The following is a 25,932-nucleotide window of genomic DNA, read 5'->3' on the forward strand; positions in this document are numbered from 1 at the left end:
GGTTATGTTGAATATGGTTATGTACATATCAGTTTGCCAGACAGAATGACATCGTCTCCCTGCCCCTCACAAACTGTACTGGGGGATTCTCCCGACAGCCCCAGAGCCTATTTCAAGGGGGGGGGGTAGGGTGGAACAGCCTCGCTGTGGAAGTGCTTACACAGGGTGTTCGTTGGTGAATCTTGCCTCATATTTTCTTTAAGAGAGAGACTAAGGTAAAAGCCGTCTCAAGGATCATAAACTTCCACTGCGGAAAAAGATACCGCTTTTTTCAAACGGCGCACGAAAACCCAAGAGCGGCCATTGTTCTTTCATTGCCGTTTTATTTCATTTTTTAATTTTTTTCTTTTACATAAAAACTTCAGTAAAAATTGGATAAAGTAAAATGATTTAAGCAGTAAAATCAATCTTATCAACATAGCACGCGGCTTGCCAGAAACCCCGAGGCAGCCTGTTCGCAAATATTTACATGATAACAGAGTAACCTTGCGGAGAACGAAAAAAAGAAAGGAAAACAAAAAAACAAAAAACAAAAACAAAAACCCCCACCCCACCCCTTTCTCAAAACTATTCTTACAAAGTGTTCCCATGATATCAACACGTGTCGGGCTAAAAGGGGGTGGGTGGGGGTGGGAGAACTCAATATATTCACATATACGTTAAAATATGATACAGATCTCGCAGGGGAGAGAGACGAGATGCGCTTTAGAGTTTGTTGCGCTAAAACAGCACCAAACGGACCGGAAGTTCCGGCTATCTTGCAGAGAGGGAACGAGGGGTGGGGTGAGTGAGTCACAACTGTACCATGGGGTGGGTGTGTTTGTTTGTGCGAGTTAGCTTCTCTCCCCCCCCCCCCCACTGCAGTTTCCACCTGGTCTCCTCAAACCCAACTTGGAAAGATTGAGAGAGGGAGAGAGACGGAAATCCTGTGGAAAACAAAAGAAAAATAAGAAGTGTCCTGGGTAGGGGAGCGAGGATGCCTTCCCTGCCGCGACCGCTACTCCAAGTCTGTGTCCTCTTTGGGCTTGTAAACGGACCCAAATTTCTGCATGTACTTCTTGATGTACTCCTTGGTCTTGTGTTTCACGTTCTCATTGCACTCGAGGTCCTCAGGGTTTTTGCAGTACTTCAGCTCCTTGTTCATGACTCCATGGGTCAGCTGTCAGAGAGGAGAGGAAACAGACACAAGAGGCCGAGTTAAGGAGACTGTAGGAATCCACTGTTGAAAAGCAGGGGACAACTCTTTGCAAAGGCGGAATTGTCCCTCGGAAAATCTGCTCCCTTTCGTGCCACCCAGGTTCAAGGGAAAAGCTCGGTCAGCTCAGTCTCACCAGTGGAAATGGGAGAGAGATTTTAGAAATAAAAAGAGCATCGGGCGTTTGTACAGATGTTGCATCTGATGGACAGAACTCTAGTCTGTGAAAGCTTAAGTTGTGATAAATTTAAAGTGCCACAAGTCTCTTTGTTGTTAAGGTGGCCGACTCTCCTTTGTGGAGGTTTCTAAAACAGAGGTTGGATGGCCAACTGTCAGGGATTATTAAGCTGTGACTCCTGCATTGCAGGGGCTGGACTGGATGACCCTTGGGGGTCCCTTCCAACGTCACAATTCCATTTTTCTATGAAAGCTGAGACGCAAACATTAGTCAGTGTTACTGAGCACAGGATGTGCTTTATGTTGCCAGAGAATGCTCAACATGCCTCACAAAAGGGGCTCTTTCCCCACTGCTGATGGGACACAGAACAGTGCCTTCTCTTTGCTGGCACCCCTCTTGTGGCTCAGAGACATCTGCCAAGCCACCTGCACACTTGGCTCTTCTACCAACAGGGAAGAGTCTCCTTTCTGTTTTAATCTTTCTTCTTCCTAATTATCCGTACTGCTGCAGTGCCTTTAGCACCAGTCATACTCAGAGCAGCCCCACTGAAATAAATGAAATTAGGTCACCTGGTTTCAATGGGTCTATTCTGAGCAGGACTGATGTTGGGCATCACCCACTTCTTAAAAATAATAGCCCTTTGTGCTGGTTTTTTAAAAGTTCTTTTGCAATCCTTTTCTGCAAGCTGCTTTGTGTGTGTCCCAATTTTATTTTTTAAAAAAGCGCAAGGAAGTGTGGTCCTCCTCAGAACCAGCTTAGGGTCAAGGTCCCAGCTCTAACCAGGGGGAAAGAAATCAGAAAATGCTTGATACTTTATTTATTTATTGCATTTATACCGTTTGGCTGTTTTTGTTATTTTAGTCTTAATCAGTTAATTTTTATTATATTTATATATATCACCTTTTTCTTCCAAAGGAGCTCAAGGTAGTGTATGTGGTCCCTGGTCCCCCCCCCAATTTTATCCTCGCAACAACCCTGCAAGGTAGGTTAGGCTGAGAGATGGCGACTGGCCCAATGCCACCCAGCTATTTTCACGGCTGAGCGAGGATTTGAACCCTGGGTCTCCCAGGTCCTAGCCTAATGACTATGCCACACTGGCTCTTGTTGCTTGATGGCTGGCGGGACCTTCCCTGCCATTCCCCCCCCCCCTTCCAGAGCAGGAGCCTGACAGTCGCAAGCCAGCCGCGGTCTGGTCTGCAGCAGGAGAGGCTGCGGTCAACTGCAGGCCACCAACTGCCCGCGGGTATCTTCAACACCACCCTGGGGCTGCTGGCTCTGGGAACAGAGATCAGAGGTGCTGGCTGAGTGAGAGAGCGCAAGAGAGCAATGCTCAGAAGACAGAGGGCCTCTTACAGAAGAGGAAACCTGGCACGGGCTTCAAAGGCAGCACTCTGTCTCCAAATGGCGCTGCTGGCACACACACACATTTCCACTCTTTAAGCTCAAAAGCACATCGAGTTTCTTCCCCCTCTCTCCGGCCTCCACACATAAGGCACTTTCCGCCTGCCTGCCCCAGCTTTCTTCATCTCATCCGCAACTCAAGCCCTCCGTCCTCAGCCAGCAAGTCTCTGCAACCATCTGGCCTTGCAAGCAGCCAGGTGGATTCCTGCAAATGGGCGCACTCTTGCCTTGGAAACGATTCTCACCCTCTGCAAATCAGGGAGAAGTGGAATCGCTTTCTGAGCCAGAGGAGTTTCCTCGGTGGTAGCTCCTCCCGATCCAAACTCACCAAGATGCTCCTCACTGATTTGTCTAGGGACCTGGTCTTCAAGAGAAGACCCTGGGGGAAATGGGAGCAAATGCCCAATCTTGTGGGGCACCCCTGAAGCAAGAAGGTCCCTCCAGTATTCCCAAGGTCAGGCCTTCAAAGGAACAATAATCCAGGAAATCTTCTGCAGCTCAGCTTTAAACCCAGGTTTTCCCCCCCCTGCAGGCTTCCTTCCCCATAAAGCTCATTTCCTGGCCTCAGCTCGAGTGCAAATGGAGATAGAGGAAAAGGCACGCCATACCTTTCGTGCAAGGTGCTTGAAATCTTCGGTTGTGGTTATCCGCCCAACTTTGCAGTCTGGTTTGCGGTAGGGGTTCAGGCATTGCACAATGAACTGAGACATCTGGAGAAAGGGGGGGCACGTTAAATGATAAACCTTAGTTAGATCCACTGACAATTTGTCCCTAACTCAGCAAGAGAAGAGGGGGGCTGGGCTGGGGGGAAAGGGAGGGAGGGAGAGGGAGAGGGAGAGAGAGAGGGAGAGAGAGAGAGAGAGAGAGAGAGAGAGAGAGAGAGAGAGAGAGAGAGAGAGAGAGAGAGAGAGAGAGAGTGCATGTAGGAGCTGTTGGGACGCATGAGCAAAAACCTTGCTTGAAACATATTTTCAGTACAGTCATACTTTGGTTTTCAAACAGAATGCGTTCCGGGAAGTCCGTTCAACTTCCAAAACTTTCTGAAACCAAGGCGCGGCTCCTGATTGGCTTCCGATTGCACAGGTGCACGGGGAAAAATAGTGGAAGCTGCATCGGTCGTTTGGCTTCCAAAAAAAGGTCGAAAACCACTTTCAGGTTTCCATTGTTCGGGAGCCGAAACGTACGAGTACCAAGGCGTTTGACAACCAAGGCATGACTGTGTATCATTTGGAAACTTGGTCCATGACAAGTTGCTAACCACTGCAAGAATGTTGGGGTGGTATCCAACCAAGTGTTACTCAGAGGAGACCCATTGCTATTAACAGCCCTTAGTCATGTTTACTAATTCAACTGGCCTACTCAAAATAAAACTTTGTTGACTACCACCCCTTAATCTGACACTACTCTGGATCTTTCTCACTAATTCAAAGGGCGCAGGAGGGACCCACCCACTGCAGCACCAGTAACTCAGCCCCAGAGGAGGAGCAAAAACTTCGCCCACTCCAAAGCTGGACCTCACCTCCTTTCGAAACACCTCCTTGCTCTTCTTTGCCAGCTCGCTGGAAGTGTCTGCTTCTGCCGTTTTGGGCTTTTTGGAAGACTGGAAAGAGACAGAAAGGATAGAAGATTCATTTGTGGAGGTGCCGGTTTCATTTCACAGAGAGAATGAAATGCATGTGATCTCCTGTGCATTCTTTCCTTTCTTAGCCTAGGCAGCAGAAGTCTGGAGCAGATCTGTTAGTTACACGTCAGCTGAGACAGAGAAATTTGGAGACACCTGCCCTGGGAATTCAGAACATTCAGACCCACACTTTGCATGATGAGGTCACATTATTTTAGGGGAGCATGTTGAGAAGAGTTCGGTGAAGCTCAGAGAGGAAGCCTTAGACTTCTCTTGCCGGAACTGTCATGCTGGGTTGGATGGGATCAGAGCCCTGGTTTGAGGGGCCCAGTGACAGAAAATAAGGTGCTGATTTATACAGTCAAACCACAGACTTTTGACAGATGCACAGATAATTTTGTTACTCAGCACTGACGAGAGGAATAAATTCTGCTTAGTTTAAGGTGCTTTAATTTATTCTACAATGATGTATCTATGGACAGCCTTACATTGCCACCAGGCATGCAAATACATGTGAAACTCGGAAAATTAGAATATTGTCGAAAAGTCCATTTATTTCAGTGATGCAACTTATTATTATTATTATTATTTTTACAAATGCTTTCTTTTGGAAATTCCACAGTAATAAAACAAATAGTTACAATAATACAAAAATAAACACCGCTATTACATTTCATTAATTACATCCCATTTATAATTGACCTGGCTAACGACAAATAATTACAATTACAACAAATAAAGGCTTGACATATCTTGCTTTGCATGTCATGCATCTATCTCATATATTGGTTTCACCTTTTAAGTTGCATTGCTGAAATAAATGCACTTTTTGACGATATTCTAATTTTCCGAGTTTCACCTGTATGTTTCTCACATTGATTACACTTTACACGGCACCAGCTGAGTCCATGGCATCTTGCAAAGCTGCATAGGCAAAGACGGACAAGTCCTTGCCACCAAACAGCTTACATTAAAAAATAGACAGCAGGGAAAACAACAGATATAAAGGGAGTAATTTGGTTTGTTTCAGCTGCACAGCATTCTTGCCAAGTTTGGGGAGCAAAAATTCTTAGAGCAGTTTCTCAAGAGTCTGAAGTAGTGCCTTTTGCTGAAATGTCCAAAACATCGACTCTACAAATTTGAGATTTGAAATGCCTATTGAATTCTGCTGGAAACCTTTCAGTTGCCTAGGGATTTCCCATTTAATACATATGCTTTTCCCTGATCATTAGGTTTAAATTATTCCATAACGAATGCTTTTCCCCCAGTTCATCTGAACATTTTGGTGTTTTATCAAAACAGAATCATTTAGCTGCAATGGATCCCCAAGACTACCTGGCTCAGCCTTCTCCAACCTGGCCCCCTCAGCAGTTTTGGATTACAACTCTCAAGAGACAAAGCAAGCATGTCCCATGGCCAGGGGTGGTGATTTATTATTATTATTATTATTATTATTATTATTATTATTATTATTACCCAGCCCATCTGGCTGGGAGTTTTAGACCAAAGCAGCTGAAGGGCATCAGTTTGGGGAAAGCTGATTTAGTCCACCTGATGCCCCCTCCCAGTTAGTTATTTACTATCACTTTCAGAAGGTCTTTCTCATCATCTTATGCTATCAATCTTGTAAATAAACGGAGCTGACTACAGGCTAAGAGAGGTGACCAGCGCCACTCAGCAAGCCTGTGGGTGCATTCAAAGTGGGTCCCGGCCTCCGGCCTCCAGCACTTTGCTCACAGGCCAGACAAGCCATTGAAACACAAAACTGAAACCTGATCTCCAGGACTCTATTAACTGATCAATGAAAACGAAGCTTACGCCTCCCCCCCAACCAAAGTCTGCCCTGTTTCCTGGGTACACCGAGGAGACAGCAAGCAAGCCAGAGCTCTTGTCTCACTGCACCCCACCCCCTGCCAGTTCCCCAAACATACAATTTAAAACCGCTAGGCTGATTCCGTACTCATTCTACAGCAGAAGAGAGGTGCAAACTCCCTCTCTTTGTCAATGTATTCAGTGGTAATCAAACTCTGCCCTCCAGATGTTTTGGGACTACAACTCCCATCATCCCTTACAGAACCAGTGGTCAGGGATGATGGGAATTGTAGTCCCAAAACATCTGGAGGCCTGAGTTCGGCCACCACTGATTGTAAGTGAATACCAGATTGGGGTGGGAGTGATAGAAGCTCCCTCCCTCCTTCCTGCTTGCATGCATGGAGGAAAAGGCTTAATTGTGAGAGCTTGGCAATTTGAAGACAAGTGACTAATTCACAGGGGCTGAACTTCTGCAGTCAGCATTATCAGAGCAGAAGTATGTTTTGTGAGGGGCTAGGAGGAGGGGGAAACTTGAAGAGATCTCACCCCTACCCCAACCCCCCTCATTTATTTTTAAAAGGACAATTGGCAAATGAACTACAGGCCTGGAACTTGGTTTTCACCTTCACCTTTTTTTGGGGGGGGGGGCATGCTCAAGAATACGGACATGATAGCAGATGCATATTTTATCTGAAAAATTCCCTCTCCTAGCATTGTGCTCCAATCAAAATTGGCAGTCCTCCACCCACAATCTCTGAAGCTTCCTAAAATGTTAGAGAGAGTTTGGAAGAGCTAATTACAGATCGCCAGCATCACATCCTTTCGGCCCTGAGATGAGATATTTGGACAGCTGCCTTCACACCTTTAGCAACACAAAAAGGCCAAACCCAGCCATGTCACTCAAACTGGACCATGGCCAAGCTGAGATCTGAACTGCTGTCGCTTGTTTAGAACCAAAGCTCAGGAAAGGACCCTCTCCTTTTCTCATTCTGCCCCCTGTCCCAAAAGCTGCTCTGGTAGATCTCTTGAGACTCCAGAGTCAATTTTCAGGAGACGGAGGCCAGAGGAAGAGGAATAAATAAGTACCCCCCCAACATAGAATCATAGAGTTGGAAGGGTCCCTGAGGATCATCCAGTCCAATCCCCGGCCATGCAGGAATATGCCGCTGCCCCATACAGGAATCGAACCTGCAACCTTGGTGTTCTCAACACCACGTTCTAAACAACTGAGCTATCCAGTCTTAACTGTGTTGTTAATGTAGCAGGATCTTTTTGGGCTGTATTGCAGGGATCTTGGAACCCAAGCCATTATACAATCATAGAATTGTAGAGTTGGACGGGTCCCCCAAGGGCCATCTAGTCCAACCCCGTGCAATGCAGGAATCTGACGAACACTGAATAACCCCTGACAGACAGCCATCCCACCTCTGTTTAAAAACCTCCAAGGAAGAAGAGCCCACCACTTTATGAGGTGCAATACAGCATGCACTGGGGGGGGGGGGGCAAGAGAAAAGGATTAGGCCAGAATCAGTCCCAGGTGGTTTGAGACTTTGCCCTCTGCACATTTCACCAGCATAGGCACTAGGCCCCTGCACAACTCCAATGCCTATATTAATCCCAAGGAGCCTCTGTGCCATTCTAGAAGCCCCACCCCCTTCCAAGCTTGCTTTGCTATGGCTGTCTTCTCTGTGCCACCCACGCCCAGTGCCTGTTAGGTAACAAAGAAGCCGGAAACCAGTGGAGCAATTGGGGAAAGTTAGCCCCTGGGAATATCCTGCTGGATGCTTGCAAGCAGCTGCTAACTCTGGGTGTGAAAATTCCCAGGGCACAATATGGGATTTACAGCACCCAGGATATTCCCCTTGAACTGCTACACTTTAAAATGGTGCGATTCAGCAGCCTCTTAGCTTTTCCTTTAGTACATGGGGCAGCCTCTCAAATCAAGTAAAATTCAAGCTTGTTCTGCAACTAGGAAATTGCATTGCAGCACTTCACCAAATCGGAAGAGGCCATGGGGGTTATCTAGTCCAACCCTGTGCAATGCAGGAATCTTTCTGCCCAACGGGGGTCTCAAACCCACTACCCGGAGATTAAGCGACTCCTGCTCTACTGGCGGAGCCTGGGGGGACACATTCCCTTCTTTGCATGTCATGAGTCTATCTCCAATATTGGTTTCACTTTTTAAGTTGCATTACTGAAATAAATGAACTTTTCAACAATATTCTAATTTTTCGAGTTTCACCTGTAGTTCCATACTACCTTTTGTCTGGAGGTTTATGCAACCGGTCTGGGCAGATCAGCTCTGTGGCCTATTAGAAAGCTTAACTTCATTTCCCATGTCTGGAGGAGATAAATCACCTTTCCCATCGTTTGAGCTAGGAACCTATACTTATCCTTAGTTTGCTAGGAACAAGCCAAGTTACTACAGGTAGTTTCACCGGCCAGTCAGGTGAACTCACCTTCATGGGGTTTTCGTCGTAAGTTGGGGTTCCAAGGTCCATTTCAGCTTCGTGCTCAAGGCTGGCATCATCTTCCGGACTGTCCCAGTTTGGAGGGTCCCACTGGGTTTGCCTACAGAAAGGAGACCATGATCCATGAACAAGAAAGACTTCTCTGACCCCAAAGACAATCAGGACGCCACAGTGCTATATTATGCCACCAGCAAAGGCGTAGCATGGGCAGGGCCAGGGGAGCTGTTGCCCCGGGCACATTTTGCTCCTCATGCAGGCTTTGCGGGTCTGATCCCACACCCCAGCCTTGCAAAGCAGCCCTGCATCCTTCCAAGAACCCCAATTGGATGGATTGCAAGGGTGCACGCCTGCCCTGCTGCATCACCCTCACATCGCCCTTCCAGCCCACACAAAGCAAGGGCAAGGTTGGGATCGAAGGGTGCACGGCTGCTGCATCCTTCTCACGCACCCTCCCCGAGCTGCTTGCGTCGGCACCGAGGACTAGGCTGGTGAATACCGCCCCCCCAGGCACACACGTACCCCGCCCTGGGCGCCATGAAGACACCCTCTGTCATTGGCCGCCAGCTGTAAGGAACAGCCAAGGTTTGATTTCTCAAAGCAAATCCTGTCCGAATACGTGACGTGGGAAGGGCTTTCTGGAAGGGCTCGGAATAAAGGAAGTGCTCTCTCCTACAACGGCGCAACAAAGCATAAAAAGCTACCTAGTGCTAGATGTCCTTACCTTCCAAGTTCCGGACTGCAGAATCCGGGACCGGCAGCCATTTGACACCGGAAGTTGCATCAATGTAACTTCCGGTGTCGCTTTGCCCTTCTATGGGCACCCAAAGCTTCGAAAGTCGCTTATACGCATGTCAGGAAGTGCGCCGACGCAACTTCCGGTGTCGCTCCGCCCATCTATGGGCACCAGAATGGCTGCCGCCAACACCGGAAGTCACGTCTATGCACTTCCGGACATGCGTAGATGCGACTTTTGAAGCTGGCGGCGGCCATTTTTGGTGCCCATAGAAGGGCAAATCGGAAAGAAAAAAAATGGCCGCCGGCAGGAGAAAAATAACGGAGAAAAACGGGAGACGAAGTGATACGGGGGACCACCGGGAAAAGGTAAGTAAAAAAGGGGTTTTCCCGGGGAAAACGGGAGACTTGGCAGCTATGGATGTCTGAATATATGGTTTCTCTTAATGCACATGTTCAACAGTGATTAGCACCAATTCTAAGGGAAGCAGCAGCCTAAGGAACAAAATAAGGTTGTTGGTGAATACTAGCCTTGAAGCCAGCTGCCTCTCAGCAAGGTGACCTGTAGTGGGATGTGAATGCTGCTGTAAGGAAGGTTTCTGATTAAAGCTTTAGGTCTCTGGCCTTAAAAAATGCTGTATCTGAGCACAACTGGCCAAAATATAGTGAGGCAAGTACTTTTTTTAAAAAAGGGCGGGGGGAGTTCTAATATTCTTAACTTGTCTGAACAAACCAGACACACCTTGCACTTCCTGCCACAAAGGTTGCACTGACCCCACAATCAATGCTGTGTGCACTACAGAACAGGCAGGGGCAAAGTCGCAGGTGCCTCTGGGTTGAGGGGCTTCAAGGTCAACAGTCTGTGGGTCTCCTCCTCCTTGCCTCAAAGCCACCGTATAAGACGTGCCTTACGTTCTCAAATGATAAGTGTTTCACTGAGCTGAGCGTTTCATTCAGAAAGTGAATCAGCTCAGTTCGCTCAGTTCAGGTTTCCGTGCACCCAGATCCTCCCCATCATGTGAAATACCCAAAACAATAGATTTTTTTTATTAAAAAAGACAACAAAAGGTTGCTGCAGGCATAAATAGCAGAACATGAAGAGGTTGCTGACCTGGTGGCCACGTGATAGTAGTAGATCTTGCCCTCAGGATCTCGGGCGGTTTTCCAGTTTGGAGGGAGGACAATGGTTTTGGGTTTGGGAGGAGATGGCGGGGGCAGGTCCAAGAGGTTGTTGGTAACCACCAGCTCCGGCTGGAAGGGGCGAGACAAGGAAAGAAAACATGAAAAATACTGATCTGTAGCAACGGAACTGAAAGAGGGCCAAACACACCAACAAAAAGGAGATAAGTGGAGCATTTACTTAAGCGAGGTAAGGACCACAGTCCCTTCCTGATTAACCTTGAATCTACCACGACGTCTGATAACTAAATTGGGAAATCTGGGGCTCCCGCTATCACTTGGTGGGTGGATACTGGACTTTCTTTCAGATCGCTCCCAGAGGGTCCGGTTGGGCCCTTATATGTCTAACATGCTTAGGACTAACACAGGAACACCACAAGGATGTGTGCTTAGTCCGCTCCTTTATACTCTTTATACGTATGATTGTGTCGCTGCCCACCCTAGAAATAGTGTTGTCAAATTTGCAGATGACACAACCGTGATCGGGCTCATCTCTGATAAGGAGGGTGAAACGGACTATAGAGATGAGGTGGAGCGGCTGACAGAGTGGTGCAGAGTTAATAACTTGCTCATAAATACAAAGAAAACAAAGGAGCTTGTGGTGGACATTAGGAGACAGAAGAACGAGGTCCAGCCACTTTTGATTGACGGAATTTGTGTGGAGAGGGTAACGTTTAGATTTCTAGGCATTGAGTTACAGGAGGATCTGTCCTGGAGTGTTAATACAAGGGGGCTTGTGAAGAAGGTGCAGCAGAGACTGTATTTTTTGAGAATTTTAAGGAAAAACCATCTTCCACAAAAGCTGCTGCTTGCCTTCTATCACTGTGCCATACAGAGCGTGCTCACGTACGGTTTATGTGTGTGGTACGGAAGCTGTACTTCTCAGGACAGAGCAGGGCTGTGTAGAATTATTAAAACAGCAGAGAGCATTATTGGCTGCTCACTCTCCACCTTAGAACAAATCTACACCATAGAAAAGCACTAGACATATCAAGAGATCCAACGCACCCTGGTCACCATTTGTTTCAGCTCCTGCCATCGGGACGGAGATATAGAACTATGCAGGCAAGAACGAGCCGTCTCAGGAACAGTTTCTTCTCTAGAGCGATTTTGGCCTTAAATGGAAAGCCTGGACTTTGAAGTCATCTTATTTTATTTGTTATTTGTATTATATTTACTGTTTTTAATTAGGTTTTGTAATTTTGGATTATGCGGAATGCTTTATCTGAGTGGATGTAGCAACCAAGTAATTTCGTTGTGCCCGCAAGGGGACAATGACAATAAAGATATATCTTATCTTATCTTCTGCTATTGTCCTAAGCCCAATCATTTTTCAGAACATTTGTTTAAAAAAAAACAAAAAAACCTCCCTGAATAGGAATACTCCAAGGATCCAGAAATAGTGACATTGTTGTCAAGCGCTGTATTTGAGAACAAAGCTGCCCATAATCTTTCAACTCTCTGCTTTCTTTTTAGTTTTATAAAACAGAGTTAGAGCCACTTGGCTACTCTCTTCCCATGCAGAAAGCATTTTTATTAGGAAATCGCACACATGTCATTCACAAGCCAATTTTTATGCATCTTCTTCTACTTTTGGTAGTTAAATCTCCTAAAGTTTTTAAACACACACCCAGAGAAAGGTTGTTATACTGGAGAAAACAGATCACAGGGCCAAGACACTGAGAACTGTGTTTTTCATTCCTGCATTGCACAAATGATGTCAGATTTTCAAATAGGGCATTTCAGTGACTGCCCCTTTCACTTGAACAACTGGACCTAATCTGTTTCACCTGCAACTTGTGAGAGCGGAAGATTTGCCAAGGTTCATTCTGGTCGGCTAAGAGGAGGCCCTTCTACAAGTCCAAGAAGACCACACTCCCCAAACCTTACCTGCTGAATAGGTGGGGGCTGTCCTGTGGCTACAATAGTTGTCACTGCCGTCGTAGGCTGCACCACAACGCCCTGAGGATGAGCAGTGTAAATCTGCTGCCCCTGGATATACTGGAGACCTGGCTGTGCGTAGCTCTAGGGAGAAAACAAGAGAGCGGTGGGAGAATTATTTGGAGAACCCCACTAGTGCTTCTGAAGGAGGGGAGGAGAAAACAACAATTTCTTCAAGACAAACAGCTAGGTGTTTTCCATACTGCACAGTAACAATTTCTATTGATGCTTCTTGCACCCTAGAAGCTCCTGATGAACCTATTCAACTGCAGCACATAGGATTACTAAGGTGCCAGGGGGATGTGATATGGACTCACAGATCTCTTCCCTTGCCAATTTCCATTTCTCTCTGCCAAGCGGGCAGTAGATATTTATTTAATTCATAAAATTTATATACCGCTTGTCCGTAAAGCAACCTCAAAGTGGTTTACAAAGGACAAACAGTAAAATCAAGGTGTGTGTGTGTGAAATCCACAATCATATTTTAAAACATACAAAGGTTAAGATACTAAGGCAGATTATAATGACACCAACTTTCTAAGCCTCTGGGTAGGCTTGGCTAAGCAACTTTTTTAGCAGGTGCCGAAAGCAGAACAGTGTTCTTAATAACTGTGCTCTCAATAGACAAGGAGTTCTCAATGAGCAGGCAGCGCCACACTAAATGGCTGAGTTCTTACAAACACAGAACGAGTATTATGTGGCACACACAGCAGTGCCAATTCTGCTGGGCACATGTGGTAAATTGGTCCCAAGTTCTTAAGGGCAATAGTAACACCTTGAACTTGGCCCGGTAGCAAATTGGCTACAAGTGCAGATCTCCGAGCAGAGATGTGATGCGCTGACAAGGCCTCGCTCCTGCCAGCAATTGTGCTGCAGCATTCTGCACTAATTGCAGCTTCTGGAACAAGTGCAAGGAGACAAAAACCTTTGCCCAGCTCTACTGAGTAGTGAGTATGGAATGGAGCATCTTATAAAACAACAACTCTCGTTTCCCAAAATGCAATGGACCACTGTACTTCTTAAGCCTTGAAGAGCACACCTTTGTGAAGGTTGTGTCAAAAAACAAAATCACTCGGGGCCATTGCACTGTGCAATTTACCTGCACGATGGGTGGCGTAGACTGCGAGTAGGGCGACGCGACTCCGTAAACAGCCTGGCAGGCTTGCCCTTGGTAGTAGATGGCTGGCTGGGACTGGGCTGGAGAATAGGGCGGCTGCACTGCTACTGGCTGCTGGCTGGAATCCCAGACTCCATAGCTTTGTCCTTGCACCGGGGCCGGCACCGGCAAGACCGCAACACTCTGCTCTTGGTGGACCACCGGGTCACCCTGCGCTACGTACTGCGGAGTGGACACCTCCAGGGTGCCTGCTGCTATGTGCTGAACGACGGGCACCGGCTGAGGGGCGGCCAGAGCCGACTCAATTGTGTGCCCGACCAAAGTCTGAGGGTGCTCGTAGGCGGCCGGGGAGCATATGGAGTCCATGCTCGGGGTGGGGAGCAGCACCTTCCCAGCATTGGGGTTGCTGGGGTCCACGTAGGCCTGCATGGGGTAGCCAGGCGGGTAGCCCATGAAGGTCTGGTGTGCGACGCTGTAGCCCAGGGAGTCGTAGGGAAGAGGGGAGGCCATCCCAAGGGTCTGCAGCTGCTGCTGCTGCTGCTTCTGGGCCTCGCGCTGCGCAACCTCCTGCTCAAAGAGCTTCCGGCGTTCCTCCGTGGACAGCTTGTTGCGGTCCTTGATCCGGACTTTCTTCTTGGAGGTGGTGGCTGGTGTGTCATATCTGGGGGAGAGGAGATGAAGAGTGTGTCAAACAATCCTGGCCTCCACGTACCTGATGACTTCTTAGCTGCCACTGCTGTGATCCCATGGCTATTAGTCTGGGGTAAAGGGGTGCTGGAGGAGACTCTTGAGAGTCCCATGGACTGCAAGAAGATCAATCCTATCCATTCTTAAGGAAATCAGCCCTGAGTGCTCACTGGAAGGACAGATCCTGAAGCTGAGGCTCCAATACTTTGGCCACCTCATGAGAAGAGAAGACTCCCTGGAAAAGACCCTGATGTTGGGAAAGATGGAGGGCACAAGGAGAAGGGGACGACAGAGGACAAGATGGCTGGACAGTGTTCTCGAAGCCACCAACATGCGTCTGACCAAACAGGAGTGCCTGGCATGCTCTGGTCCCTGGGGTCACAAAGAGTCGGACACGACTAAACGGCTAAGCAACAACAACAACAAGCAGGGAAATGCCAGCATAGCATTGTGGCTGGCTGCGAATTCTTCATCATCATCATCATCATCATCATCATCATCATGCTGCCCTTCATCCGAGGATCTCAGGGCAGTTTGCAGCATAGAAATACAAGTTAAAAACACATAATAAAAGCAAGAACAAACCAAACCAATAAGCCCCTGCCCAACACACACAGGTGAGGGTTGGGGCCTTAGGCAAGTCACTTAGGCAAGACTTTAGGCTGCTTGATAAAGCCAAAGGCCCATCTAGTCTTGCATCATGTTCTTACAGTGGGTGACTTGATGTCTATGGGAAGCCTGAAAGCAGGAACTGGCATCCTTTGGGAGGAAGAACAGCATCATCATCATCATCACCATCATACCTGGCTTTCAGGTGCTGAAATGAAACCAATTGCAGGAACAGGGACCTAGCCACTTTTATCTGCTTTGTTTAGATTCAATTTCACATTCATTTTTAATTGTCTCTTACCTCCCTAAGCCTTCCGGAGGAGTGGACAAATGGCAGGGATGGAGGAGATTCTCCCCTAACGTCTTTGCTGCAGCCCAGGCCAGGCAGGGATTCATTTTGCTCCTTGCCCTCTTCATTGCCTTCCCGCTCTCCACTTGAAAATGAGTGCTATTTTGCTACCAGCAATGCAAACCAACCATGACCAATGCAAACTGAAACCCCGAACCAAATCACAAGTTCTTCATTTTCACTTCAGCTTGGTGGGAAAACAAGCGTTAAGCCAAGGAAATGCACACTAAATGGTATTATTTGGAAAATGTGAGGACTTTTGTATAGTCGTTGGCTTCTTAATCAGTTCCACTTGTTTTGGATTTCTTTTAAAATGTTGTCTGTTTATATTTCAAAAGGACCTTGCAGAGACCATGGGACTGCCATAAATATTCTTTTAAGCTTATGGAGACTCAGTAGTAAAAAAACAACCCCACCAAACTCTTCAAAAAATATTTTTTAAAAAAAAGAGGGGGGGGGAGAGAGATGTTGCTAATGCAAACAATGCAATTAGGCATTAAGAAGAATTGGGAGTGGAAACAAGGATGACCCATTGTGACCAAGGATGTACATAAAAAACAGGATTCTGAACATGTTCAGAAACAGGGACCTGAGCGTTGAGAAGTTTTAATAGTAAATTTCTAGGCCTTAACGGTTTGGAAAGACAAATGTGAAAACAAATGGGCAATGCATGGTGAAATCTAAGCTTTGGAGGAAGGGAATGTGGGTAGGGAATAGCATTTACAGGGGCCCAGTCTCTTACGAGATCTACTTGCCCATTCTCATGATTAACAGAACAAGCAGAGTAAGTTGTGCTAAATATGCCAACATCCATTTATAGCCCCAAGCCAGGTTTTTTTAAAAAACCAAAAACCTAGGCAAAACAGATTTATTTCCTTTGCAATCAGTGCCCCAAGACTGAGGGAGCCCCCATGCCGGGTGGAGTTATGAAAAGGCTGACATGTAGAGTTTGAAAAAACATAGTGCGAAAAGCCACATCATACCATGGTTTCTGGTTCTGGTTTGCTGACCAATGTCTAGAGAATGGATTTTCAAACAATATATTGCACCGAACAATAGATAAACATTGTTCAGCAAGGCTTGGCTCTATGTGAGCCATTTATGGACGGTCTTTGGAGAAGGAGCACAGAGCATCTAATTAAACCTCTCTCTGTTTGGATATCATCACTTGATGATTTCAAACCAAGAAGCTCAGAACCCCAAGCCTTTATCTGGAGACGTTTAAAAAGAAGAAAACCACTTGCCTGTCATCTGGTCGTTTGGTGCCTCGTTCATACGCCGATGGGGGTGACAAAGAATCTCTGCGTTTTTTCTTTTCCTTGCTTTGACTTTGCCTTTCGGGGTCTCGTTCTCTGCTCAGGTTTTTTGGGGTAGCAGCTGGGTCTCGACCTGCTGACTCTCTTCCACGATCTGCTGTCAGAAACAGGCAGAAGTTGTTAGCATGGCTTATGTCATCCACTAGAGGCGCAAGACCTGCCATTTCCTAGATAAGATTTCCTAGCCACGGCGGGAAAGTTATCTGTACAGGGAATGATCCAGCCAAACTTAAGCCATTTTAAGTGCCAATTATTTCAGAACGCTAAACTCTTGAATGAACTTCATGCAATACTGAAGTGCGTAACACTGGGTGAATTCTCCCTTATTAGTATTTTAGATCTACAAAAGGTTTTGATTTTTTTTTTAAAAAAACACACACCTCATAATACAGTTTTACAAAAGCTTTTAAAATTCCTGTTTACCTGCTTGAGAAAACGACTGTGGTTCAGACACCATGATAAACCATAGCAAGCCTCGGGCTCACCTCGTTCTCTTTTGGTGTAGCCACAAGGAGTTTGAAGGCTTTTGCTTCTGTTCTTGATAAACCTCAGCTTATCGTTTTGTTTCAAACAAACCATAGTTGAGATTTAGAGCAGCTTGTCAAGTAAGGACACTTTCTGGCCGTGTCCAGAAAGTAGTGTTGGGGGATGAGTGTTCGGACCCCTGGGCTCTCACTTGTGGGGTGCCTCAGGATTCAGTTCTCTCCCCCATGCTTTTTAACATCTATATGAAGCCGCTGGGAGAGATCATCAGGGGATATGGGCTGGGTGTTCATCAATATGTGGATGATACCCAGCTGTACCTCTCCTTCAAATCAGAACCAGTGAAGGTGGTGAATGTCCTGTGTGAGTGCCTAGAGGCGGTTGGAAGATGGATGGCAGCTAACGGATTGAGGATGAATCCTGACAAGACAGATGTACTGTTCTTGGGGGACAGGGGGCGGGTGGGTGGTGGGGACTCCCTGGTCCTGAATGGGGTACCTGTGCCCCTGAAGGACCAGGTGTGCAGCCTGGGAGTCATTTTGGACTCACAGCTGTCCATGGAGGCGCAGGTTAATTCTATGTCCAGGACGGCTGTCTACCAGCTCCATCTGGTACGTAGGCTGAGACCCTACCTGCCCGTGGACTGTCTAGCCAGAGTGGTGCATGCTCTGGTTATCTCCCGCTTGGATTACCACAATGCGCTCTACATGGGGCTACCTTTGAAGGTCACCCGGAAACTGCAACTAATCCAGAATGCGGCAGCTAGACTGGTGACTGGGAGTGGCCGCCAGGACCACATAACACCGGTCCTGAGAGATCTACATTGGCTCCCAGTACGTTTCCAAGCACAATTCAAAGTATTGGTGTTGACCTTTAAAGCCCTAAACGGCCTCGGTCCTGTATACCTGAAGGAGCGTCTCCACCCCCATCATTCAGCCCGGACACTGAGATCCAGCGCCGAGGGCCTTCTGGCGGTTCCCTCATTACGAGAAGTGAGGTTATAGGAAACCAGGCAGAGAACCTTCTCAGTAGCGGCACCCGCCCTGTGGAACGCCCTCCCAACAGATGTCAAGGAAATAAGCAGTTATTCTATTTTTAAAAGACATCTGAAGTTTTTAATATTTAATGCTGTATTGTTTTAATATCCGATTGAGAGCCACCCAGAGTGGCGGGGGGGGGGGACACTCAGCCAGATGGGCGGGGTACAAATAATAAATTGTTGTTGTTATTATTATTATTAAGGACAAAAGGAGAAGCTGCTGTTAAATCGTTAAAAAGCGTACAAATGACTTGCAGCCACACTGAAAAGGAACAGGAGCACAGGCTTTAGCAAGTCTGAGGCTTGCTTCAACTTGTTTCTGTTATGATAAACCATAGTTTTGAGGTCAATGTGATACTATATAATATTCTGATTTAACTCAAGTTTGATTCCCAGCCTCCTGCCTCCGTTTATGCTACAAAGCCTCAACGTTTTGGGCAGAACTGACAGATCTGAAGCTGCAATAAACTGGAGACGCACTTGCAGTATTTCTAATCTTGGCCAAATTACAGACTATGCAGAAAGTCTCTAAACCTGGAGAATGAAACACTATGCCATTTACTTCTTTGTTCTGTCCCAAATAATCATTTGTAAACTGGCAGCCCTCATGGACCTGTACTCGAAAGTAGAATACTGTTCTCTGCGTGGAGAAGTGAGAAATGTATGTGTGTGGGAGAGACAGCAACCAACCCAAGGAACTCGCAGAGCGATTCTGTGCATGTCAATAATCCAGATGTCGAGAATATTTAGTTCCAAGTAAAGGGGCAAAGGGGCAAAGAATCCTTGGAAAAGACCCTGATGTTGGGAAAGATTGAGGGCACTAGGAGAAGGGGACGACAGAGGACGAGATGGTTGGACAGTGTTCTCGAAGCTACGAACATGAGTTTGACCAAACTACGGGAGGCAGTGCAAGACAGGAGTGCCTGGCGTGCTATGGTCCATGGGGTCACGAAGAGTCGGACACGACTAAACAACAACAACAAAGGGGCAAAGGATTGAGCACACACTCTTTGTTGGCTTTTGGGAGTTGCTTCACACACAGAAGTTTTCATTAAGAGACTGAGTTATGAAATCAGGAAGTCCTTGGTGCAAATGTCACCTCCACTGTGAATTCACTATGTGACCTTTGTGCAAGTCATAACTTTAGTTCCTCTCAATCTGATCTGAAACATGGAGATAATAATACTGACCAACCATACAGAAGTGAGCCAAAAGAATCACACCAAGGTAATGGAGTGCTTTCAACACCGAGAATCTTAAATCATTATTTAAGTCCCGTCTGTACACCTGAAGGCAAGCTATGTTAGCTCATGTATTTAAATATTTAAGAAAATGTATAGAGCGCGATGAGCGCCGCAGCCCCAGAGTCGTCCGCGACTGGATCTAATGGTCAGGGGTACCTTTACCTTTTTATATACCATTTGATTGTACATAAAGCCCTAAATGGATTACAAAATAACCCAAATGTTAAAACTGTCAATAAAAGACAGAGTTAAAAAGTTTTTTTTTTAAAAAAAATATACAATGAAAACCAAGAATTGGCTAAAAACAGGTTAAAACACTTGCTAATGTGTTTCTCCATAGGCTTGTCTAAACAACGATCTTTTTAGGCCCATAAAAAGAGTACAGAGAAGATACCTGACTGATGCTGATGTATTTTATTTATGGGACGCGAGTGGTGCTGTGGTCTAAACCAGAGCCTAGGGCTTGCCGATCAGAAGGTTGGCGGTTCGAATCCCCGCAACGGGGTGAGCTCCCGTTGTTCGGTCCCAGCTCCTGCCCACCTAGCAGTTTGAAAGCATGTCAAAGTGCAAGTAGATAAATAGGTACTGCTCCGGCAGGAAGGTAAACAACGTTTCCATGAGCTGTTCTAGTTTTGCCAGAAGCTGCTTAGTCATGCTGGCCACATGACCCATGTCTGCGGACAAACGTCGGCTCCCTCGACCAGTAAAGCGAGATGAGTGCCACAACCCCAGAGTCGTTTGCGACTGGACTTAACTGTCAGGGGCCCTTTACCTTTACATAAGGATTTATATTTAAATGTAGGGAGATATTGACTTGCAGGGAACGCTGAGAAAAGGCAATTATTTTTTGCTCCTGCTAAGGAACAAGTGCTGATTAACACTAGAGCTTGAACCGCGTGGCACCTCTAAGCCTGTCCTCCTCCCAGGTCTCAGGGAAGTCTGTTGTGGTCAAGCAAGGCCATGCTGTTTCAGTAGAGTGACAGGAAGAGAGCAACGAAGGAAGAGGAGGATGGAACAAAAAAGCATCCCTATAAAGTCACACAGTGCTACTGAATCACAGGGTGCTTTTAAGGAAGTTCTACTCAAATGTCCCAGAGGAATATGCTCTGATGGTGGCTATCAGTGCAATGTTTTTGTAATCAATGGCCTTCTTCTCAACCTGATCAATACTCCAAAGAAGGGCATCCATGAGTACATACCAGTGGTCTCCTTTTCTGCTTGACTCTTCTTCGGGATCCTGTACACCTCCTGCAAAAACAAGTCACAGAAACTAAGTCAGGTTTGGCGGCTGATTTAGGCCAAATTCATACGCACAGGGCACATGAAGGTATCACAACTACAGAATCCTGAGCATTTCCTCAAAGATATTTAAAGACCATGGCTGCAACCAAGTGATCCTTCAAGCAATGCATGGCTTGGGAAAACTGCAAGTGAACCAAAAGCTTTAGCGGATGCCCCTCCAGCTGCCTTTGTTCTTGCACTATAGTTTGGACATAATTGAAAACCATGGTTTGGATGGCGATTGGCCAGAATTACAGCCCCCACCATGTATCAAAGAGAGAGGGGGGGAGCGGGAAGAAGGAAGAAGCTCAAGGCCATGGCTTGTTCACAATCTTCTGACCTATAGATTGGTGCAGACATGGGGGATCCTGAGGGCTACATTCCCTTCTTCCAGAGGTGGGACCAGAGGCAAAAGCAAGTGGAGTAACTGAAATTATATCCATGTACAGTAGGCTAGGTTTTATGCACACTCATATACCCCCTTTCTATCCCCCATCCAGGCAAACAAGAGGCATAGTTCAAACACGATTAAAAAAAATTCCTTCAGGTATCTGAAGAAGTGCGCATGCACACGAAAGCTCATACCAATAACAAACTTAGTTCGTCTCTAAGGTGCTACTGGAAGGAATTTTTTTTTATTTTGTTACGGCAGACCTACACGGCTACCTACCTATATATAGTTCAAACACGTAATTCAACTAGGAAGAAGCAAATTTGTGGCCTGGGGAGGGTTCTGCAGGTCAGATAGGTTGCACTCACTCCCTGGCCCTGAGGTTCCACAACTCTGGCTTAAGGATCATCCAAAGGCATCAGGGTCACCCAAAGGCATCAGTGACCCTCATCTCAGATTTGCTTCTTCATGCTGCTGGAGCAGGCACAGAGGGCCATTATCATACCTTGATTTGGAAGTGACCAACCTTGTGGGCTCCCCAACTTTCAAGGGCTGAACAGAGGGAACAGCAAATTGCTGTCTGTGTAAGCCCTTTCTTTATACTTAATTTATCCATATAATCTTGTTGGGAATTCAGTTCCACCATAAGGTACAGACGTGTAGCTGTTGTATGTCATATGTCTGTGCGCTTCCGTTGTGTATTGCTTTTGCTCTGCTGCGCTGATCACAAAGGAGAAGACATGTTTTTCTCTCTCCTGAGTTATGCTTAATAAACGCTTGTAAATAATGCCACTACCGTCTCTCTCACAGTTTCTGACTGTGTGGACTCTGCAACAGCTTGCCTAGGCTCTTGGGAGTCTAGGTCGTTATCTCAAGCTGCACCGGAGGGTGAGACGCCTGGCAGGTCGGCCGGGTGGGCATGGAGCCCTGGCATCTCCCATGGTGTATGCTCACAAATCTACCCCTTATGCTCAACAGCAAGGCAGTATAGGGCAGGGTTAAGGATTGGGGGCAGGAGGGAAGAGAGGGAGCTTGAATGTTAACATTCAATTAGTACTGGATTTGTTGTTAGCAGACAGAGGGTCATTTGTTGTCCTTTAAACCAAAGCGAGCAGGGTGTGTGTGTGATCTCCTCTGAGCCTCAGAGGAAAGGGTTAGAGAAAACAAAGTCAAGAGTCATTAATTGTAAAATTAAAACAGAAAATTAAAGCTCTCCTTAGGGAGGCTTGCCTGGCGCCTTCATTGCATTTCTCTTTAACCAGGCGTTTGGCTGATTACTTAGCATTCTATGTCCTTTTGTGTTTGTGGGGAGGGTTATTGGTTTGTTTTTGTTTTTATTATGCATTTTATTTTCATTATATATTTTTATTATATATAAGTTTATGTTGTGGATCGCCCCGAGATCTTTAGATGATGGATGGTATACAAATCAAATCAAATAATAAAGCCAAACAATTTTGAATAGGAGGAGGAAATGGGAGGTTGCTGGCATTAGCTTGGAGAAAGCTGAATGGAAGAATGCAAGGCTACACAGCACATTGTGTCAACCATTTTAGTTTTGGGATGACTAGTTAGGGCTACATCCTGCTAATCAGCAGCAATCAATGTGTGCGGCATTTTTCAAAGTACAAGAACGGAACCCTGAAAGGATTTTACAATCTCTAATTTGATATCTAAAGAAGTGTGCATGCACACAAAAGCTTTTACCAAGAACAAAGTTAGTTGGCCTCTAAGGTGCTACTGGACTTTTAAAATATTATATATATATATATATATATATATATATATATATATATATATATGGATTTATCTATCTATCTATATCGACAAAGAAGAGTGTGCACCTATTTCCATTTCCCTAGAAACAGGTGGTCCCTACAGATGTTGTTGGACCAGCTCCAGGCAATGGTCCAGGAAGGATGGAGGTTCTACACCAACAACATCTGAAAGCAGACAGGTTCCACACGAACAGATCACAGCCAGGTTCTTCACCCAAGGCAGGAAGACACCAAGATCTTCCCTGGCTAAGCTATTGAAGGGCTCAAAACCCAACTTTTGATGGCACCTTTCCTCTTAGAAGATATCAGCTGCTGCCCCTCTTGAGCAACTGCAAAGGGGGAGGCTTCTAACACATCTTCTCTTTCTCGAAGTTTGCTGGTTCAGAATTGCTGCTTCGCTGTTACAGCTGCTTGCCAAGCAATGTGTGGGGTTTTGCTTCTGACACAGCAGCTACTGGGGTGGGTAGAAACGGCTGTCAGGTCTTACCCTGTTTTCACAGTGGCCAACCAGATGGCCATGGAAAGCCTGCAAAGGCAGGACCTCAGTGTAGCAGCACTCTCCCCACTTGTGAATTCCAGCAACTGGTATACAGATGCATAATACCTCTAACCATGGGAGAACAGCAAAGACTTCATGGCTAGTAGGCACAGATAGGATTAGCCTCCGTGAATTTGACTCTTTTAAATTGGAATTTGACTCTTTTAAAGCCATACAAGTTCCCACATGTAAGGAAGTCTTCGCCTAAAAAGATATGCCCTGCACAGCAATATATTTATTACCTTTGATCACTTTTATCTGGAGCTAGCAGTCATCACTTCGTAACCGTAAGAATTCACGGTTCATAGAATTGTAGAATTGGAAAAGACCATAAGGGTTATCTAGCTCAACAACCTGTAATGCAGGAATATTTTTGCCCATTGGGGGGCTCAAACACACAACTGTGAGATTAAGGGTCTCACACTCTAATGACTGAGCTATCCAATTGTTGTAACAGGCATGGAAATAGACACCGTCTAACTGGATCTGACCAGATAAATTCATCCAGTCCCATGTGGCTAGGAGCGATTTGTCTTCCACCACAGGAACCTGCCTGAACCTTCCGCATCTCTCCCTGCCATCTAAAGTTGGACAAGTGGTGACTGGAAGGAGGGCCTTCGTAGCCGTGGTACTCAGCTTGTTAAAAGCACTTCCCAGAAAGTCTCCCCTCACCTGGGCTCTAACTCTGATGGTCAATATTGCACAAGACAACTTTCTAGGTTCCACCTTGGGTTTCCTCATCACAGTTTCACGTTTAGTTATGTTTACGTTTAGTTTTTATTTATTTATTTTGACTTGTGCTTTTTAAAGAATTCTTCTTTCCTCAGCTTTTAAAACAACCTTTTGGATTGTTTGTGTCTCGTCCAATCTGTGGCATACATCTTAGTTTACTCGATTACAGTTGGTTTAACTAAACTGCAACCTTCCTAAAGAGATACAATATTCCTCTTCCCTTCGACTAATCCCCTTGTTTATTTTTTTAAAATCATTTCCCATTCTAGAAGTTAAATGTCTGTATTAAGACTGTCTTGGCAATTTCCACCACTCACGTGTGTGGAATCAGAGGTCCTTTCACTTCTGTGTGGGGCTTAATGGACCAGAAGACTTGTTTAGCTTCCCCACCACCTTTGAAAAACAAACATTTCACCATGTTTGTTTTACACATCATTCTGTTTCAGAATATAGTTGCCACGCAGTATAGAAACTGGTTTTTGGAGAAAAACAAGCCTGAAGCCAACTTGGACTTAATTAGTGCCACTTTCCTTTAGATCCTGGCCTCTCTCTGTACCATGACTCAAACTGACCTTTACCTGGTTTGAGAATACTTTGTCAGCCATTGTGCCAGGATAGTGGTCAACTGAGTGGAGACGCCTTATAGCAGATATGCTTCTTCTTCTTGGAATTTCTACCCACGGTAGTTTCAGGGAAGTGCTTCTTTCACAATTCCTAAATTTATTTCACACTCTGCACCTTTTCCCGCAATAAGCAAGACCATTTTCGATGCAGCCCAGGGATGGCTGCTAAATAGGCTTCTCATTTGACCACTTTTCAACGCCACTTTCAAAACCCAACCCTGCATTTTCAACAGTGCTACTCAGAAGCAAGTCACGCTGAGTTTGATGGGCCTCATTACTAAGTAAAATGCACAGACTTCTGCCTAATTCACCAGTATTGGTTTTCTAGCTTCCTGCATTTGCTTCTAAATTCCATCTCCCTTTAAATGCCCTTTTGCGGTCCATTGTCAATTTGGGCTTAAAAAACACACCACTTGGCTCTACAATTTATGCATGCCTATTCACATTTTCTGCCCAACGACTGCTCAAGGCGCTGCCTCGATCACGGTATTGCCAGCAGCCATTTAAATAACCCTGCCCTGCCCAATCCCCACTCACACACTTCATATTAGTTACACCAAATGTGTAAGCTGGAAAGATCAGGCTGTTTATGAGGATGAGCAAAGCCACATGTTAACAAGCTCAAAGCAACTCTGGGTTGAGGATCTGTTTGTAAGATTTTATTTAATGACCCTTAAAATTCCACTGTATGTAATATTACATATGCCAATTAAATACTGTTATCTGCTCTGAGCTTTGGGGACGTGATTAAATCTAAACCAATTAAACAAATGAAAACTGTTGACAGGAAAACCAGTTTACGTTTGTATTTGTAATGCAGACACTGTTTTATTACTCTTCTGCTCTGTGCCCTAATCAGAAATTACTTATACCTCATCACTATAAAGGACAACTACCAGTCAGTTGGGATGCAGGCCAAGGCAACTTATCTTTATTTTTGGACATAGAAGCATCCACAAAATATTTAACATAGCAAAAAATCCAAGAGGGAAACATCGAACACTTTGGCTTCATACATTAACCTTATTATTGAAATCTGGACTGACTGCTTAAGAATTATTACAAAGAAAAGAAAAGGCTCCAATATAGACTGTCTCCGTGTGACCTATGTGGTTATCTGAAACAAAGCACACAGAGAGGTCTAAGCAATAAACTCCTCCTTCTGCCTCACTATTGTTACTGAAAGGCCAAATAAAAATATCTTACAGTAGAATT

At 45.8% G+C, this 25,932-nt stretch overlaps 1 protein-coding gene across 4 annotated transcripts in view; it reads right to left on the reverse strand.

Moving 5' to 3' along the window:
- Window positions 1-303: 303 nt before the first annotated feature.
- SETD2 (SET domain containing 2, histone lysine methyltransferase) overlaps window positions 304-25,932 on the reverse strand; it is a 77,197-nt gene continuing 51,568 nt past the window's right edge. For 2 of the 4 annotated variants that reach the window (XM_088653706.1, XM_035128849.3), the window contains exons 14-22: window positions 20,574-20,622; window positions 16,537-16,702; window positions 13,630-14,308; window positions 12,480-12,614; window positions 10,522-10,661; window positions 8,667-8,778; window positions 4,294-4,374; window positions 3,383-3,484; window positions 304-1,159 (exon numbers count right to left, since the gene is read on the reverse strand). In XM_088653706.1, coding sequence (XP_088509832.1) covers window positions 998-1,159; window positions 3,383-3,484; window positions 4,294-4,374; window positions 8,667-8,778; window positions 10,522-10,661; window positions 12,480-12,614; window positions 13,630-14,308; window positions 16,537-16,702; window positions 20,574-20,622 — 1,626 coding nt within the window. In that variant the 3' untranslated portion in view covers window positions 304-997. Of the gene's footprint in view, window positions 1,160-3,382; window positions 3,485-4,293; window positions 4,375-8,666; window positions 8,779-10,521; window positions 10,662-12,479; window positions 12,615-13,629; window positions 14,309-16,536; window positions 16,706-20,573; window positions 20,623-25,932 lie in introns of all 4 variants that reach the window. The other 2 variants (XM_060281006.2, XM_035128848.3) reach the window with 1 other exon arrangement.

This window comes from Zootoca vivipara, chromosome 11 (genome assembly GCF_965207765.1).
Source record: "Zootoca vivipara chromosome 11, rZooViv2.hap1.1, whole genome shotgun sequence".
In the NCBI taxonomy this organism is placed as follows: domain Eukaryota; kingdom Metazoa; phylum Chordata; class Lepidosauria; order Squamata; family Lacertidae; genus Zootoca; species Zootoca vivipara.